The following is an 18,887-nucleotide window of genomic DNA, read 5'->3' as shown; positions in this document are numbered from 1 at the left end:
ATTGGCTTAGGCATTGGATCGAAACAAGTGGGTTTATTCACCAGTAGGTGGAGCCTGTTGATGCAAATCCAACTATAGGCTCACCTCCTGCTGTCACCGAGGGTCGTGCCATGGCCTCCCGCCAAGCAGGCATCGGACAGAATACACGACCGCCAGATTCCTTTAACGGAATACCCCTAAAAATTGAAGGCATAGGCGATGGCCACACCTAGCACTTCGACACACCACAACACATTATTCCAATGCCTAACCGCCACCCGAGCCAAAGGCTCGCCGCCAATACCAATACACCAATACTCGCCAATACGCCAATACTCGCGACGGAACGATGACGAGGAATGAGGCCAGGGAGAGGCTGGCGCTGCAGCAAAAGGCTGCTGAACACGCCCCCCCCCCCGTGGCACCTGGTTGGGTGGCCACTGGGGGGGCGTGAGCGCCAGCCAGGTGAGCTGGAGGCAGGGGGCAATGCCCCCGGCTGGGCGGTGCTCGGGCTCCCGCCCACAACCACTCCCCTCTCTTTCAGGGAGGAGAGTCCTTTGTGAAAATGAAACCGAACAACACATTCTATTAATGACATTGCTTTGCAAAAGTGTGCATATTAGACAAAATCACATACATTTGTACACTAGGAAAAATTAGCAGAAATATGGATTTTCATGAGGACAGAGTGCCAAGTTTCAGCATTCTTCCACCTTGGATCCCTAGATGATGTTGGATCACAACTCCCATAATCTTCTGCCATCTTAGTCAATGGTCAAGGATGATGGGAGTTGTAGTCCAACAACTTCTGGCTACCCAAGGTGGAAAAGAGCACTGCTCTAGGTTTGGCTGGAGGAAGTTAGCAGCTTGGAACTATTCAAGGCTATTGGACTAAGCCATGGGCTCCCAGCTGAGGTTAGCTTAGCTCAAGAAAGTAAAAATACATGGGATATATCTAAAAAGTGTCTCCTTTTCTATTAAATCATTGTTTTATTCATATGGTAGTGTTTGTTGATTTAGATTGCTTAGTTTTAAACTTTTTTTAAAAAAAGTTTAATACATTTCCACAAGGTGTACAAGAAGTCAATACGATAATTTTTATTCTTTGCAACTTCTAGATTTATTTATTCATTCTTCTCTTATCTCAGTGATTTATATTCCACAGTTCAGGAAGTAAATCTTTTCAAGAAGGCTTACAAGTAAATTACATATTTTAAAAACACAACAAATAATTGTGACATAATAAAAAGTGTTCAGGACTCTTCTCACAGAATAGCTGATGTGAGATCAGCAACAAGGAGAAAGTCCAAAAGATCAGGATTTCTCCCTGTACAATCCTTGGAACACAGTAGTTATGACCTATTTATTATTAAACAGACTAATGCATACTTTATTTTATTAAAAGAACAAACCCCAATGTCAACAATGTAAAACATACAAAAAATTAAAATCCAGGTATATTAAGCTTTGATTTCAGAGTCTACCTTGTAAATAACCAAAGCTCTGCAGTAGACAGGTTCAATAGGCACAGGAGATAGTTTGCCATAAAATCACAGCAAGGTAGCAAAGAATTCATGATAACTAAATACTTATCTGAAATCATTATCGGGTCTTGGCTGGATAATGATTTGCTACCATCTTCTGGTAGCTATTTGCTCAACTAGTCTGATAGGAAAGAAAAGAAGAAAGCTGCTGGTGAGCTAAGATAACTCCTAGTCTATCACTGCTTGAGGAGGTCACAGGAAAATGAAATTTTATAGTTGCCATTATTTGCCACTGTGTGAATTTTTCCAAGAAGGTAGCTTATTTTAAATGTTACAGAAGGGGATTCATTCATGACCACATACTGTGTTTTCATGATTACCAGTAGGAATATGGTCACTGTCCTAAGTCCACCCCCCCCCCCATGAAGGTGACAGCCCATGCCCCATACATAATGTTCTTAATTAGAACATTAAAGTGTAATGGACAAAGGAAGGAACCTAAATAAGTGATACTCAAAGTAAACACTTTGAAACCAGTGGACTTAAGTTAATTCAGTGCAAAAAGAAATTATAGAGGATAATACCAAATAATTAAAGAAAGTGTATGATATTTTATTAGAATGGGAAACTAAAGATGAATAAGTCAAATCAGTAATGTTTAAATGGGCACAAACTTCACGGATTGCATATTGCTGAAAGAGAATTACACGAAAATGATGTATAGACAGTATATTACACCTGTAAAAATGGAGAAAATGTACAGAACAGGATAAAAAAACTGTTGGAAATGTACAAAAAAGGAAGGCACATTTTATCCTATGTGTTGGAAATGCAAAATTGTTAAAAACTTTTTAGAAATGATATATAATGAATTGAAAAACATGTTTAAAATGACATTTGTAAAAAACAAACAAACCCAGAAGCCTTTTTGCTAGGCATTTCAGGTCAAGAGCTACAGAAAGAAAAATTGAAAATATTCTTGTATGCTACCACAGCGGCAAGAATCTTATTAGCCCAAGGTTGGAAGACTGAAGAAGTACCAACAAAAGAACAATGGCAAGAAAAACTGATGAACTATGCAGAATTAGCAAAGTTAACAGATAAATTGCACGAAAAGGACAATAGAGACTTTTAAAATGAATGGGAATCTTTTATAACCTATTTACAAAAGCAACATAAAGAAATGGACTCATTGGTAGGTTTTGAAAAAACATCCACAAATTTATTTAATTAAAACATGGAGGAAGACATTGTAATAACATTTAAAGTACATTAACATGCAGACGGTAACATTTTTTTTTGTAACAAACCAGAAAGGGAAGATGAGGGAAGTCACAAGGGAGGGGAGACTGTAAAATTGGATAATTGCTATTCGCAATTTGTTATAAAAGAGGATATTCAATAATATATATATATATTTTAAGAATAACATTATAGTGTAATGGACAAAGGAAGGAGCCCAAATAAGTGATCCTCAAAGTAAAACTTTGAAACCCGTGGACTTAAGTTAATCCAGTAAATTTATTTCCATGATTCTACTCTGAATATGATCTGGTAGGATAAAAGAAAGCATGTTGGGTTGAGAATGTAAAAGCGATTACTGAACATTTCTGTAGAAATTTCTTCTGTAGAAGTGTACTGCATAATATTAATATTCATAGTGCCTTCCAATATTTTTTGGCAGGAGTTGAGAGTGTTGAAGCAAGCATTACTACTGTGGTAACAGCAAGCATCAGCGGAGAGCCTTCAGCTTCAGATATATCCCATTCATGGATCGGGTGACAATTTGCGGCATGGGAATCGGGAGGTTGGCAGGATCAGGCAAAAGCTCAAAGTGAAGGAGTGTCAATGCAAGAGCAACCTTCATCTCATTCATGGCAAACTGTTGTCCAATGCAGTTCCTGAGTAGAATGAAGGGCAACATTACATTACAAACAGAAGAGCATTCTGCAGATGGTCCAATCAGGGCCTTTTCGGTTGTTGCTCCTTCACTTTTAGATTTCCCTTCCCAGAAATGAATATCTGGCACCATCTTTGTTCTCTTTTGTATGCCCAACCCTTTTAAGCTTTAGAGTATATATTGTTTTATGCTGGCAGTTAATTCTGCTTTGCTGTGGACTCATTCACAATTTTATAAGCCTTGAACACAGTTGTGTCTTTCATGGAAGATTAATGTCAAAGATTAATGTCTCCTTTATGGAGGGAACAGTGCAAAGTATAGGTGAGAAAATATTTACCTTGGCCCTGCAGCAAAAGGCAGGAAAGCATATGGGTGGCGATGCTTTGAATTCTCTGTGGAGAATCTTAGAGGATTAAATTCCTATAGCAGAAAATAAGTCACGGAACTTTGTATTAGAATGGCAACTGATATAGTGGCAAAAGAGCTAAAGGAAAAGGGGGCATTCACAAAAAAGTATACTGTTCTATACCCACTTACCAGGTCATAATGCCCATTGAGCTCCATGGGGCTTAGTTCTGTATAGGATTATAGGATTGCACTCATAGCAATATGTTTTCCCCAGTGTAAACTGAAGGAAAATTCCTTTACATCTATAAATGCCTGGGCCAAACGAGACAAATCTATAAAGGCCTGGTCCAAATGAGACATGATGTTAATTGCATCAGTGTGCATGTTTTTAAAACTACACAGCCATTGGGGTGTCTGACCAGCAACAGGCCTGCAGGGGTTGGGAAGGAAATGCTAACCTTTCCCCCCTGCTATGGTGCTGATGTTGCTCCTGAAGTTGCTCTTTAATGGAGAGGGAAGCCTACACAGTTTTTGTAAGCAGCACTTTAGGAACTGGTGGGTGGGTGGAGTTTTGGCAGAATACTTCCATCGCTCCTGAGGTGGATTAGGAATGTTTTCTGGATTAGGATTCCACAGCAGCTTTGCCAATATATTTTGCAATGGTTTTCTTTTCGCAATAGATTTTTGCCATTTTGCAAGTGCTTAAGCAAGATTTTAAGAATCATAACCACATAACATGTGGCCTGTCCCTCTGCTTAATTAGTACAGTATATTCCTCATATTGTTCTTATCTAATTCTGTAGAGGGACACACTAAGCTTGACAGAGTCATGGCATAGGGAGGAATTTGGCTCTACATGCACACACACACACAGAAACACACACAGAGACACACACACTTTCACCAGCATCTCTCTCTCATGCACACACTCTAGAGCTGGTAGTATCCACATAGGGAAACATAGGTATCACTTGTGTTTATATGGTTCCGCTCGACACCTAATATCATATCAGGGGGTAGATAGTTTGGCATTAGGCCATTGATATGGGGCAATGGACTAAATGTGCCTTTCTCACCTCCAAACTGGATGCATTTAGTAAGGTAAAACAAGCAAGAAACTGGTAAAACAAAACACTGGGATAAATCCACACATCTGGTCACACAGTGTTAGTGTGACAAACAATTGGCCTCTTTTCTTAAAGAAATTGTATGTGTCTATGGCACTTATTCCACCATCTTTTTCTCAAAACATGTCAACTTCTCTCAGTCTCACCAGAAAGGTCTTGCTTAGGCTTTTCTTCTTTTATTATTACCTCAGGATTGTCCCAAATCTCAGGATTTCTGTGAAGACCATAAACATCCAATGCAGTTAGAAAGCCTGTGGGGGGAAAAGAGACATGTCATCTAGTATCATTTCATCAGCAGTGGCATTTACCAAAACATTCATTCTCAATAACTTGCTTCAAAGACAGGCAGATTTTCAGAGCTGTTGCACGGATAACCAGGATGATCCTGCACAGAGTACAGGAAGGCAGCTGGAAAGCATACGACTGTGCTTTCCTGGTCATGTAATATTTGTTTGTTTGCCCAAGGAATTCATTTAGGTGTAGGTGGGGCTCAAGAGATGGCCCATCTAAGGCCTAGCAGCTCTAGAAATTGTCAATCTGAATACAGGGGCTGTGTACCTCTGTATCGGCACGCACACCTGTGTGTGTCCTCCATATATTCCCTGTCTGCACGAATGTGAGTGTGTGCAAGCAAGAGTGTGGGGTGGCCGCATCACAGTTGGCAGGGTGAATGTGGACCACAAAAGGTTAGCCACCCTTGATGGAAGTTGAAGAGACAGTGGAATTGAATAATGAGAACAGTGTAAGAATGAAGATGGAAGAGAAAGGGACGAGTTCAAAGGAAGTCTGCAGAAGGGAGGGAGGGGAAGCCTACCTTTTGGTAAGGTTCGTCCATCAGCAAAAGTCACAGGAGAATTCAGTTCTCGTGCTATAAGAGGTACTGGAGGATAAAGCCGAAGGCTCTCCTTAATGCACATGGTGCTGTACGTCATCTTTCCCAAGTCGTCCCTTAAAGACACCGCCCAAAATGACTGGAGTTAAGTCGCATAAAGTTTTATTAAGATGAAGGAAAAAGGAGACAGGGTGGAATCCAGTACCTACTCTTTCCTTGCTCAATACAAGTGTTGGGGAGAGGGGAGAAATTTGATTCAGTTCCTATTTAAGGTGAACTTATCTTACTCACACTTTCTGGAACAAGATGTGAACTGAAACACAGCCACCCTTCATAATTTGCACTTCTCCATCCAATTAACAAGTGCAAAAATGAACATGCTAGCTTAAAGCATGCATAGAGATGCATATATTAGTGAATATCTGTGCTTTCAGGGCTGTTTTAATCATTTATATTAATTGTGGGGGTTTTAGGTGTATTTATTTTAATTTATTCTGTTACACACCTTGTTTTGTAATAGTGTGAGAAAGGCAGCAAATAAGTTCAATGATTGATTGAATGAAATACAGCATACAAAACTGGGTTGTTATTTTTGGCGATACAAGCATGACCACACTAGCTACAGTACATCCGTGCAGCAGCCATAGCAGTGATTTAAATATAGAAATAGAAATCAGAGCTTCTTATCCTACAGTATAGGACTGGCCCATCTTCCCTGGAACTTACACAACCTGAGGCCTGTGGTCAGACTACTATGATCGTAAACTACTCTGCAGTATTGCTCTCCTTCAGAAACCTCATAACATGACCCAGGAAATAAACATTTAAAGTTGAACAAGAATTTAGCCTGACCATTGTATCTCTTCCTGTTGCCCAAGAAGCTCCATGATCTCCTCTCTGCATCTCTGCTGATGTTCAGGGTTCTGGGCCATACAATAAAAGAGCCAAGAGATTCCACTAGCTGTGGTATCATGACCTTCGAACATGAATGTGTCCACTTCTGCACGTATGTCTTCATCTGACAATGGATTTCCATTTTCATCCTAACCACACAGGGAACATAGTGTTTTATAGGATTAGTGAGATCCAATATTTAAAGTTCTTCAAGACCCTCCTTCCTCTCCCAGCTCACATCAAAGAAGGGGGAGGTGCTTCAGAAAGCAGTTTGCCAAGCTGCTCTCTGAAGCACCACCCCCAAACTAAACAGCTCACCTGGGCCACCTGCCACCCATGATGCTTGCTCACTCACGTGCCCACCATCCATTCTGCCATTCTGCTGGAGTTGACAGGGCCACCTGTCAGCAGCCAGACAAACTGCAGTGTGATGATAGCCATACAATTTTATGTATATATTGCAGACCATGGGAATTTGCTTGGGCTTCGTCATCTGAACAGAATAGTGATGGCTGGAAAAGCACTTAGCAATATAACATGGCAGGCATAGGTGCATTATTTTTACAATGTTCACCTTTGCGCAAAGAAGAATATCCAGGAAGTCCAAATGCCTCTTCTTCAGAATCTTTTCAAGCTCTTTCTCATTCTTGAGGGAATCCTTCCTCTCGCTTATTACCTTCTCTGCATTGAAAACAAACAGTATGAAATGAATAAAGCTATACCCAAGAGGCAAGCAGATATATTCAACCTTTTTAGATTTCTCTAACTTTCCTAATAAGTCCACTGTGTTACTAATCATTTAACCCATATTAATTTTTAAAATTTTTCTTCTTCTTTTCACACCTACATTTTATATGCCCTTAGTATATCATACCAACACTTTTACAATTTTTAATTTTCCTGATGGTACTGAAACATTATGTTTTTACTTTTGAATTTTCTATTATGAAAGAAATTTATATATTAGCTCAGAAGAAGAAGAGGAGGGGGACGAGGAGGAAGAAGAACTTGTTGCCAGGGAGTAAAAGATACATACCTGTGTGATGATGGGCTCAGAAGAAGAGGAGAGGGATGAGGAGGAAGAAGAAGATTTTGCTAGGAAGTACGGTAAAAGGTACATACCTGTGTGATGGTGGGCTATTTTGCAAGCTTTGTAAAACTGACGCCCTTTGGAGCTCAACCGGTAAATGAGATCATTGTGATGCCAAGGTGTTTTCAGTCTCTGATAAACCAGGAAGCTGAGATCAAATACAGTTTGAATGTAGGAATTGTCTCTGTGGACAGTAGGAAATTGGAAACAAATATAAGCACAAAATGAAGACAAAAAAGGTTAGATGACATGTTTATTAAAAGTCCCATTTCTAGATCCATTTCTATTTGAGATTGGAGGATAGGGGAGAGTGGCATTGTTTTGTACTAGTTCCACTCCTTCTTCGATGGTTGTTTCCAGAGGGTGATGCTTGGGGAGTTCTTCTCAGCTCCACAGAGCCTTTAATGTGGGGTTCATCAGGGTTTAATTTTATCCCCCACAACATCTGCATAAAACTCCTGAGTGGAGTTATCCAGAGTTTTGGAGTATGTTGTCAGCAATATGCTGATTAAACACAGTTCTGCTTCTCCTTTACATCTGCAGGTGTGGCAGTGCTTGCCTTGGTATGAGCACCAAGAAATTGAAGCTCAATCCAGATAAGACTGAAGCACTGTTAGTGAGTGGTTCCTTGGACTGGATGGATGGGAGGTTGCCTGCTCTTGATGGGGTTACACGCCCTCTGAAGGAACGGATACATAATTTGGGGGTACTTCTGGATCATTTGCTGTCACTTGAGGCCTAGGTGGCATCAGTGGCAAGGAGTTCCTTCCATCAACTTCGGCTAGTGGCCAAGCTGTATCCCTATCTGGATACACAACTTCTGTTGTGTATACTTTGGGAACCTCTATATTAGAATATTGCAACATGTTATACATATGTCTACCTCTGAAGAAAGCTCAGAAAGTTCAGCTGGTGCAGAATTCAGCAGCCAGGTCGCTCAAGAGGGCAAGATGGTTTGAGCATGTTACACCTGACTGCGCTGGCAGTCTTATACTCTTATAATCTTATACTCACCTGTCCGTCTCAGCATTTTTCTCATAGCTGAAGGCACATTTCATAATAGTATCAAGAGTCATCAGACTGACATGTTGGAACATCTCCACTGATGCTGTGCCGTTCTTTGGTACCAGCTTTCCCCATATATCCTAATATTTTAGTAAAGGGACAGAAATGAGAAGTTTCATTCTGGGAAAGTCTCTAGAATGATTAGATGATTCGTTATTAGATACTGGAACAATATATGATCTGCTGTGGTCAATATATGAAAACTTTAGATTGTCCAGTATGTCAGTGACTGCCCAACTATGGATTTTGATAGTTAATTGCAGAATAAGTTATATTTATTTTCTGAGGTGCTTTGATTATTTCTTATTCTGGGTCCTTTCATGTACTCACATCACTGAAGGTGAAATAGCACATTACAAGGTAATGACAGTGATGTTTACCCCATAATACTAAGGCATGGCATGGCAGAGAGCATTTCCAAAGGAGAATCATTGGGTGAGAAGTACAGGTGCTTAACCCTTTTCCCATACATCAATTTGCCTAGACCCCTCCTAGCAGTGGAGGCTAGTTCATTAGATGACTGGAGCACTGTCCCCACCCACATGCCTTTTTACTTATAACCAGTCAAAGGCATGCCTGTGTCTTTAGCCTCAGTGTTGCATTTCTAGAACTCGGCATGGAGTAAAATTAGTTGGCTCTGCCTGTCATTTGCTCTGGCGCCACTTATTTTTGACCACCCTGCCTTCTACCCTCCTGGTCGCAATGTGCATCAGCCACCACTGTCTGCTGGGCAGTTTCCTCTACTGGCTCATAAGCCTAGTTCGGGAATACACATAAAGCCTGTGGGGAGGAAATGTGGAGAAGAATGAAGAGGCATGAGACAGAATTGAGCATTCCCCATGCTGCCCATTAACTTTCCCCTGCAAATGATCCTTGCATTTGGGAAATGGTTTTGCTAAGATTATGTGCATCTGTCCTCTGAGAGATACTCGACTGTGTGCTTCAGGATTGGGTGGCTGAATTTGTACCCTGAAACAAAGAAGGCAGATCAGGAGATTCTCAGGGGCTAATGAACTGATCATTAATTCACAGGACTATAAAGGAAAGGGTGATAGCAGGCATTCCAGTCAAAAACACTGTCCGCAAATGTAAACAGGGTTTTGACATTCAATTCTAGCTAATACAACACTGAACAACCCTTCAAAGTGATACATTTTAATATTCCACAAAGAAAGCTAATGGAAGTCAGCATCTGTCTGTCCTGAAAATGTGGATGAACTAATTAAGACAATATTAAGGTTCACAGGTTTATGAAGGAATATTAGAATTCGATACTGCTGCAAACTCATTGCCTGCAACCCAAAGGGCTGCTCAACTAGCTTCACACTTTGATGGGGGCTTCTGACTCAATTTTTTCAAAAGATCTTTGTGGTATGTCAGAGGATGCTTTCAGGTCAAAGAAAGCGAAAATTAAAGGCCCTCTGAGTCTGCTCAAAGCAGGACTGAGATCATGAAGGTGGATGAGCAACTTCTTAGACTGGAGCTGAACTCCTGAAAGTAGCAATGGGGTTTCTTACCAGCATCTCCTTGACTGATTCTGCCATAAGAGTCACATAAGGCTTCAGAATATTGTAATGGAATCCAGGAGTCAGCAGTTTCCGGTGCTGCTGCCACTTTGGCCCATTCAGGATGAGAAGCCCCCTTCCTGCCAGGGAAAGGAAGGAAAATGAGGAACAGAAGCCAAAGATAATGTTGTCTTTCTTAGGCACATACACCAGGGTCAGGGTCACATGGTAAATTATCCACCACAGATGACAGGGTTTATAGCACTATATTTGACCCATTGAAGTAGGCACTTAATTGCTGGAACAATTCAAGTTAAAAATCTATTTACCTACTAAAAGATTTCTGAAGCATGGAATGCAGTGTGTATATTTCCTTACAACCCTAGAAGTCCATCTTTATAGACTATATAAGGACAGACTTTTGAGATTGTAGGGAAACATACTATAGAGTCTGATTCCTGAGTAAAATGGGCAGAAATCAGTTGGCCAAAGGAATAAAGCTGGCACTGAAGCCTCCTGGAAGGCACCAGTGGGGAAGGAACCAGCTTAACAAATACTAGCAGCTTCCCGTAGACCCAAAGGAACATTGAACTTTGAAAGCTGAGAATATATGTATATGCTCAATACAAGTATATCACAGAAAATATAAGGGTGCATAAAATTAGTGAGAGAAAATACATACCAATCCATGGAATTAGGAAGCTGTATGTTACAAGAGATTTAGGATCTGAATAGTTTGATAAAAGAGAGAAAATGAGCTTAGCATGAGATGGTAAAAAACTATTTGTGAGAACAAATTTAAATGTTTAATTTGCTAAATTGTACTCTGTTGCCTCAATCTAGGGGATTCCTATGGGCACCCAGAGCTCCCTCACTTGCCTCTTCTTGCTTTTCAGCAGCCAGATCCAGTGCACACTCCCACACCTTTGCACATGCGGATAAAGACGAACAACCTTTGCAGGCCCAGCTTACTCCAAGGTGTGACCATTTCCCTGCCCAGCCTTGGGGAATCCAGCCATTTGTTGGGCAAATAGTTCTGCTTCCCCCAATTTCCAAAATGAAATATCCAGTTCTCTAATGAACCTGTTGAATTTTGTAGCCTGCAATGTGCCTTCTCTACCAATCTGATTTGAGCATTAAAGACTTGGGTAGAACTAGAGCTGGGAGCTGGGAGTTCTTTGCCTGGCAGTGAGGGACCGATGGGAGTTGGAGTTCAAAACATCTTGAAGGCACCAGGTTGGGGAAGGTTGCTTTAGGAGGGCCTTGAAATATGAATCACTTACATTTATTTCTTGCCTTACAAAGAGCAGTGCAACTTACTGCATGAATAATTTTGAGAGCCTTCAGCATACAGTGGTACCTCGGGTTACATACGCTTCAGGTTACATACGCTTCAGGTTACAGACTCTGCTAACCCAGAAATAATGCTTCAGGTTAAGAACTTTGCTTCAGGATAAGAACAGAAATCTTGCTCTGGTGGCGTGGCGGCAGCAGGAGGCCCCATTAGCTAAAGTAGTGCTTCAGGTTAAGAACAGTTTCAGGTTAAGAACGGAGCTCCGGAATGAATTAAGTACTTAACGTGAAGTACCACTGTATTCATGTAACTGCACGGTGAGAGGGACATAAGATACAAATTTCTTACCGCCTCTGCTGTACACGGCCTTTGCATATTCAGGGTGGTTAATGGACAGGAAAGCCAAGAAATTTCCATACCAACGTGGATAACAGTGCGGGTACTTTTCTGTCCATGCAGCTGCGTTCAGGAATTCTTCCTCAGGTTTCATCTGTATCGGTAACCAATTTACTGATTGCAATTAAATATTTAGTTCAGGATGAAAACAGATAATCAAGTAATGTAATAGTGTATAACTTTAAGCTGGGATGCATATGTAACAAAGGAATAATTCACCCACTTGGCTCAATCCTAAAACCACAGTCTTTTTAAACTTGTTTTTTCTATTCTGCATTTGCCTCCCCTTATCAATTTCATTTCAGACTCTCAGGTGTAGAAGAACACACACTGGTTGAGCATGAATAAGCCTTTGAACTATAAATGTTAAGAAGAAAAAACAGCCACCAAAGAGTACATTTAAAAAAGCATTTTTTTCTTGTTGGAATAAATTGAAACATTATACATAAAATTATAATATAATATTTATGCCTGAATCTGTGAATCATTCTTCAACTTTAGGTAAAATTGGATAAGAGAAACAGGTCCATCACAAATGCAAACAGTTGCATGCCAAATATGGGAGTCGGGGGTTGAGGCTGAATATGGAACTAGAGATCAGCATATTGGGGAGGCCACAATACGTGGCAATGCCCTGTTCAAAATTTCAGCACTCCAGCAGGAAAATGAAATGGATATAGATGTGAACCAAAGTCCACCTACACCTGAAATCAATAAAGTTGTGGCCTTCCCCCCTCCCAAATTGTTGTCTTGTCAAGTATGTTCCATTACACCATAGACATTGCCTTCAAACAGTAGGGAGGGCGCTATGACTAGGCCCACAATGGCCATGTACGCTGCTCCTAGTGGGCGGCAGTTGTGGCCCCTTGTTGTCGGTCCTCCATTCAGAAGGTGCCATGAGTCACGTCCCAGTGAATAGCTAATGTAGATTCCTTGGCCAAATCTAAAATTCCAACAGTCCAATCATGTGCAGCCAATGTGCAGCCAACAGTCCAATCATGTGGAGCCCAGTCTGCTGAACCAGCACAGTCCCCAAGCCAGCTGCCTTGCAGATGCCAGCAGACTGAAACAGCACATTTGATAGAAAACATCCTTTCAGAATGTGACATGAAACTGAGAAAGCACTCGGCAAGAAATAATTATTCTGTGTCACATCATAAAGTTTAAATCCATTGATTTTATCTATCTTTCTGATATCTATCTTTCCTGATGTAGTCTTTGCATGCCAACAACAATAAAAACAAGATTTATCCTTGTTTATGGTGAGTCCCGCAACACTTCCCAGGTTTGTCTATAGCTTGTGTTTTAATAGCTTCACTTGTGGGTATAAGAAAATAGCTGTATCATCAGTAAATGCAATTTTACAAAGAGAGACCCAACATCTCACCAGGAAAGTCAGATTCCCTTACCATGTGGACATGGCCATACAGCCAGTGGCTGGGAGGTCCTGGGAAACTCCTGAAACCCTTGATCAGTTTCTGCCTTGTCTGAAATAGGTGGATGGCTTTCAGAACGACGCAGATGAAGATCAATGCCACAGTCCAATGGAAAAATCGAGAGGGACTCGCCGGTAGCCAGGACCACAAGAGATTGATGACAATTTCCATAATCAGCTGCCTGCTGCTTGCTTTGCTCCAGTAGCTAGAATAAGTCCTCAAAAGGTTTGCTCTTTTCCTGGCTTTGTCTTGTGAGCTGCATCAAATTACTAAAACAACTTTGTGGCAGGTGTTGCTGCAGGAATCTGGGAACTGTTTAAACCTCCACCCACACACTCTAATTAGTTTCACGCACTGGGTGCTGAATCCTCCCCTTTTCCTCACTTCAGAGCTGGGCCAGATCACTGTTATTGGGAAATGTTGTTTTAATTAACCGCATGAAGGGTCATAATGTACTTTATCAATGGGAGTATTTGGTACACCCAGGATTCACTGATATTCAGAGAAGATATCACAGTGACTTCAAGGAGGACTGGTATAGAGAAGGGCAATTGATAGAGAAGAAAATATTCTTGCGGTTTTACGTTTGCCTCTTATTTTGTGCAGTGTTTCTACTGAGCAATAGCAACTGCTTCCAGTTTGAATAAATATTGTCAGCCAACCCCTGCTTGAGTTGGGCTTCCCTCATCATCTGCATGGACTGAATCCTATACTTTTGGAAAACGGTCTATCAAGCCAGAGGCATCCCATGAGCCAGTCTCCCCTCAGGAACTGAAGTCTTTATACCAGTAGCTGCAAATTCCCCAATAGTGATAGGAGACATATTGGATTCAATTTCTCTTTTGTTGTTGGTTTTTTTTAAAAAAATCAAACAATAAAATACAAGAAACAAAGCACATTATTCAAAATTTGCCTGTCTCCGAATTTTGTGGTGTAGTTCTCCAATATACACTGCATGTATTTGGGGAAATGAAACCAAACAACACATTCTATTAATGACATTGCTTTGCAAAAATATGCTTTGGGTCCCCAGATGATGTTTGCCCACAACTCCCATATAATTTTCCACCATCTTAGTCAATGGTCAGGGACGATGGGAGTTATGGGCCAACAACATCTGGGGCTCAAGGTGGAAAAGGGCACTGCTCTGGGTTTGGTTACAGGAAGTTAGCAGCTTGGAGCTCTTCACGACCTGCTACTGGACTAAGCTATGGATTCCCAGCTGGGGTTAGGTTAAGTTAGCTCAAGAAAGGAAAAATGCATGGGTTATATCTAAAAAGTGTCTCCTTTTCTATAAAATTATTGTTTTAGTCATATGGTAGTTTGTGTAAATTTAGATTGCTTAGTTAACCTTTTTTAAAAAAATGGTTAATACAGTCATACCTCATGTTACATCCACTTCATGTTACGTTCTTTCAGGTTACGTCCTGCGGCGACCCAGAAGTATCGGAAAGTGTTACTTCCAGGTTTCACTGCTTGCGCATGCGCAGAAGCTCAAAATGACATCATGTGCATGCGCAGAAGTGGTGAATCATAACCCTCATGTGCGTAGACACGCCACTGTTGGTTGCGCTCTTTTCATGTTGCGAAGGGGCCTCCGGAACGGATCCTGTTCGCAAACAGAGGTACCACTGTACATTTCCGTAAGTTGTACAAGAAGTCAATGTGATAATTTTTCTTATTTGCAACGTCTAGAATTATTATTCATTCTTCTCTTATCACAGTAATTTACATTCCATAGTTCAGGAAATCAGTATTTCCAAGAAGGCTTACAATTAAATTACATATTTAATAGCTACAACAAATATTTGTTACATATTTAAAAAGTCACGTAGAAGACATGTAAAGGTAGCCCTGTACAGGGAAGTTTTTATTGATAGATGTTTTATTATGCTTCTGTATATGCTGGAAGCTGCCCAGAGAGGCTGGGGTTACCTAGTTTGACAGGTGGGTACAATTATTATTATTATTATTATTATTATTATTATTATTATTATTAAACCTTTATGTTAGATTATTGTGACATGTTATATATAGGGTGTATCTCTGAATATAGTTACAGTAGCTTCAGCCTGTGCTCACCAGGTTGCAACGATATTGCAGCAATCCTGGCCTGACTGAACTGGCTGCCAGTTAGTTTGGGATTACCTAGTTCATCCCAATGTGAGCTAAGCCTCACAGGACAGCTAACATTATGGGCTTAACCGCTTCATGTATTAATCAGATTTAAGCATGCTAGTTATATGAAGCTAGTCATCCCACAATAAGAATAAACAATTGGATCCAGGGGCTAGAGGAAGGAACCCAGTCCCATCCATTGAAGCTGACTGTTGGAAGATTCATCACAGAAAATAGAAAGTATTTCTTCACAGGACTTCCGGGTTGACGCGATCGGTCTAATGGCGGATTCCCTCCGAGCTCCGGAGGGAATCGGCTCCGCTGAAGACGGGTCTTGCCGTGCCGGCGACGCGGGGACCCTTAGAAACCACAGGTGCTGATACCTGTGGACTTGGTGACTCAGTGGGCACCTTAAGCGCCCTCCTCGACAATCGAAGAGCCTTTTTAAAGGCTGCGGAGAGGGTACGAGGAATGGCGTGGTGCTGGGAGTAGACCGCTACTTCAGTGGAGTGAAGCCGCAAGCCATTACCGGAGAGCGTCAACTTTCTTCCCGACATTTGGACTGGAAATAAATACCCCGTGAGTAGAAGGAAATTTGGACTTTAAAAGAAATTTATACCTTTAATTTGGAACGAACGGGGGGATGTGCTAAAGGGAAGTCCGCACCCCCCTACATACAGACAATTTAAAGCAAGGAGCGAAAACCTAAGATCGGAATAAAAAATTTCGTGTCTTTTGGGACTGATAAGAGATTCCATTAATTTGTGAGAACAAGCTTTTATTTATTTTTAAGTTGCGCTGGAGGGAAGAGGTGAACTTTGAAAACTTTTGTGTACCCCCCCCCCGGACCCGGGAGCGTCCTGCATCAACCTAGCGTGAAAGAACAGGAGTTTGACAGCTGTCAATTGAGCTGTCAAACGGCTGGATCAAGATAAGAACTGCATTACTTTATATCTCTCTGATTTAAAGGTGTTACATTTAACTAGAAGTGGTTGGAAACAAAGTAAATAACAAGGTATAAGACTGTTGGCAAAGAACTCTAACAATGGCAATCCCCCTAGGGGGAACCAGTGACACTACAATGGCTGCAGAAGGAAAATTACTAGCACAAATAGAAAGAGCCTTTTTTCTCGTGGGAACTTTACAAGAGCAAGCCATGGCTATGGACAAACAACTCACGACCTTGATCGCTAAAACAAGCAATCTTGCTGATGGAACTAAGGATCTGACTCTGAAAGATTCTGCAGCTGAAACAGAAAAGATATCTTTGGAGCTGGTGGAAAACGAGGCTGGAGGGGAAAAAGTACAGATAAAAAATTTTGAACAGGACCTTTTGCAGTCAGGGAACAGAGAAGTTTTTTGGATTACAAACCATGAGAAGAGAAAAGCAAAGGAGGAAGCCATTGGACACTATGGAACATGGGAAGTTAAAAGAGTAAAGAAACATAACTGGGACTTCCTCCTCTTTTCTGGCTTGGATGACTTTGAAATTCGGGGACCCCTGGCAGAACCCTGGCAGCAAGCTTTTCCAATTAGGTTTGATTCGAGAAAAGATGAAGTGACTGTGACAGACATCCCTCGAGATCTGAAGACCAACAAAAAAGACTACCAACAGAACAGACAGAGAGAGACTGAAAGAGACTTAAAGGCCTCTGATGTGAGGAATCCGGGCTAGGAGTTTCATGGGAGGACAGTTATTTGGGAAGGGACAGATACCTGGGCAGGGAGGAAGGGGGAAAAACAGAATTCAAAAATTTTATGATTTTGGGGTTTTATAATTTTGATTTATATTTTAATATAAAAAAGGGAAATTTATGGTATAAGAACCTTGATCGATCTTAGATAAAGGATCAAATGTATATAAGTGAATGGGACAATAAATTGGGCCTAACAGAAAGAATTAAGTCTAAACATAATAAGAATAGGGTTAAGGAGAGAAACAAGAACTTGCTGAATCAAATATGGAAATTGGGATGTATGGGGGGGTGGGGGAAGTCAGGGAAAGTAAGGATATGAAAATATTCATGTGTGTTTTTTTTGTGTGTTTTTTTTTGTATGTGATGTTATAAAATGTGAAAATCCAATAAAAATTTAATGGAAAAAAAAGAAAGTATTTCTTCACAGTTAAACTATAGAATTTACTTCCCAAAATGTAATGAAGGCCATCATTCTGAATGGCTTCCTTAACCATATGCAGGTGGCAGAGCTGACTGCAACTGTGGGTTTGCTTCTCGTGCCACTGCTGGTCCATGGCACAGGGGGGAAAAGACTGTATCTGCATGGAGCTGCCACCTTGTCTAAAATAGGCATCTTATACTGACCTACAGCAGCTTCCTGTAGACCCAAAGGAAGTTTGAACTTTGAATGCTGGGCATATATGTATATGCTGGATGCAAGAATATCACAGCAACTACAGGGATGCATAAAAGAAGTGAAGGAAAATACAGGCCAATCCATTGAAGCTATATATTGCAAGGGATTAAGGAACTGAATAGTTTAATGAGAGAAGATGAGGTTGGCATGACATGGTAAACAGTATTTGTAAGAACACACTTAAATGCTTCGCTAAATTACACTATGTTGCCTCATTCTGGGCGATTCCTATGGGCACTCAGAGCTCCCTCATTTGCTTTTCTTTGCTTTCCAGCAACCAGATCCAATGCACACTCCCACATCTTTGCAAATGCAAGTTAAGACAAACAACCTTTGCAGGCCCAGCTTACTTCAAGCTGTGCCCAGTTCTTTGCCCAGCCTTGGGGACTCTGGCCATTTATGGGAGAAATAGTTGCACTCCCCACACTTTCCCAAAGGAAGTGTCCAAGTCTCTTATGTACCTGTTGAACCTTGTAGCCTGTAATGGGCTTTATCTACCAATCTGATTTTGCTGAGCCATGGCAAGAATTGGAGGTGCAATAACATACTTGCCAGCAACGGAGGAGTGGCAGCCTCAGTTACCTGGCTGGGAAAGTAGCCACATGACAATGAAAAGAACAGCAAAAGATTGCCCATCTCACCTGGACGTGGCTGGCTAGGCTTCATCCACCAGAGAACTGAGTTTCATTACATTCTGAACTGGCTTTGATATTATTCTCATCCAGGAATCTTAGCACACCAGGGAGCTGTCCTTAAATGGCTCTCATACCTTCTCCCACGGGTTAGTAAAAAGGGGCAGATTTGGATGAGCAAGAATAGGGCTCCGAATTCTCATTTATTTGACTTTACGAGTTCTTTTCTCCTCAGGTTTCATCTGAATCATTAATCAGATTTTAAACCTGCTTTCTTTCTGTTTCTGTTCTGCACAGTTTTACAATGGGAGACCAAACATCTCACCAGGAAAGTCAGAGATTCCCATACCATGTGAACATGGGGATACAGCCAGTGGCTGGGAGGTCACAGTCCAATAGAAAAACTGAGAGAAA

General features: G+C 41.1%; 1 protein-coding gene across 2 annotated transcripts; it reads right to left on the bottom strand.

Annotated features, from left to right (window-relative positions):
• Positions 1 to 2,659: 2,659 nt before the first annotated feature.
• On the bottom strand, positions 2,660 to 13,671 carry LOC309345269 (cytochrome P450 4B1-like). 2 transcript variants are annotated; one of them, XM_081868260.1, is made up of 12 exons: positions 13,324 to 13,671; positions 11,867 to 12,008; positions 10,907 to 10,951; positions 10,237 to 10,364; positions 8,669 to 8,799; positions 7,687 to 7,838; positions 7,139 to 7,245; positions 6,523 to 6,713; positions 5,653 to 5,786; positions 5,025 to 5,089; positions 3,701 to 3,783; positions 2,660 to 3,364 (listed from the first exon to the last, which is right to left on the bottom strand). In XM_081868260.1, exons 1-12 carry the CDS (start codon positions 13,519 to 13,521, stop codon positions 3,196 to 3,198), a joined length of 1,545 nt encoding a protein of 514 aa, XP_081724386.1. In that variant the 5' UTR covers positions 13,522 to 13,671; the 3' UTR covers positions 2,660 to 3,195. The 2 variants fall into 2 exon arrangements, with proteins under 2 accessions (XP_081724386.1, XP_081724387.1); XM_081868261.1 differs by lacking the exon at positions 10,907 to 10,951.
• Positions 13,672 to 18,887: the final 5,216 nt, after the last annotated feature.

The sequence above is a fragment of the Podarcis erhardii genome, assembly GCF_964252035.2.
Source record: "Podarcis erhardii genome assembly, chromosome: 6".
Classification (NCBI taxonomy): Eukaryota; Metazoa; Chordata; class Lepidosauria; order Squamata; family Lacertidae; genus Podarcis; species Podarcis erhardii.
Note: the sequence above shows the minus strand (reverse complement) of the source record. Positions and strands in the feature narration are given on the sequence as shown.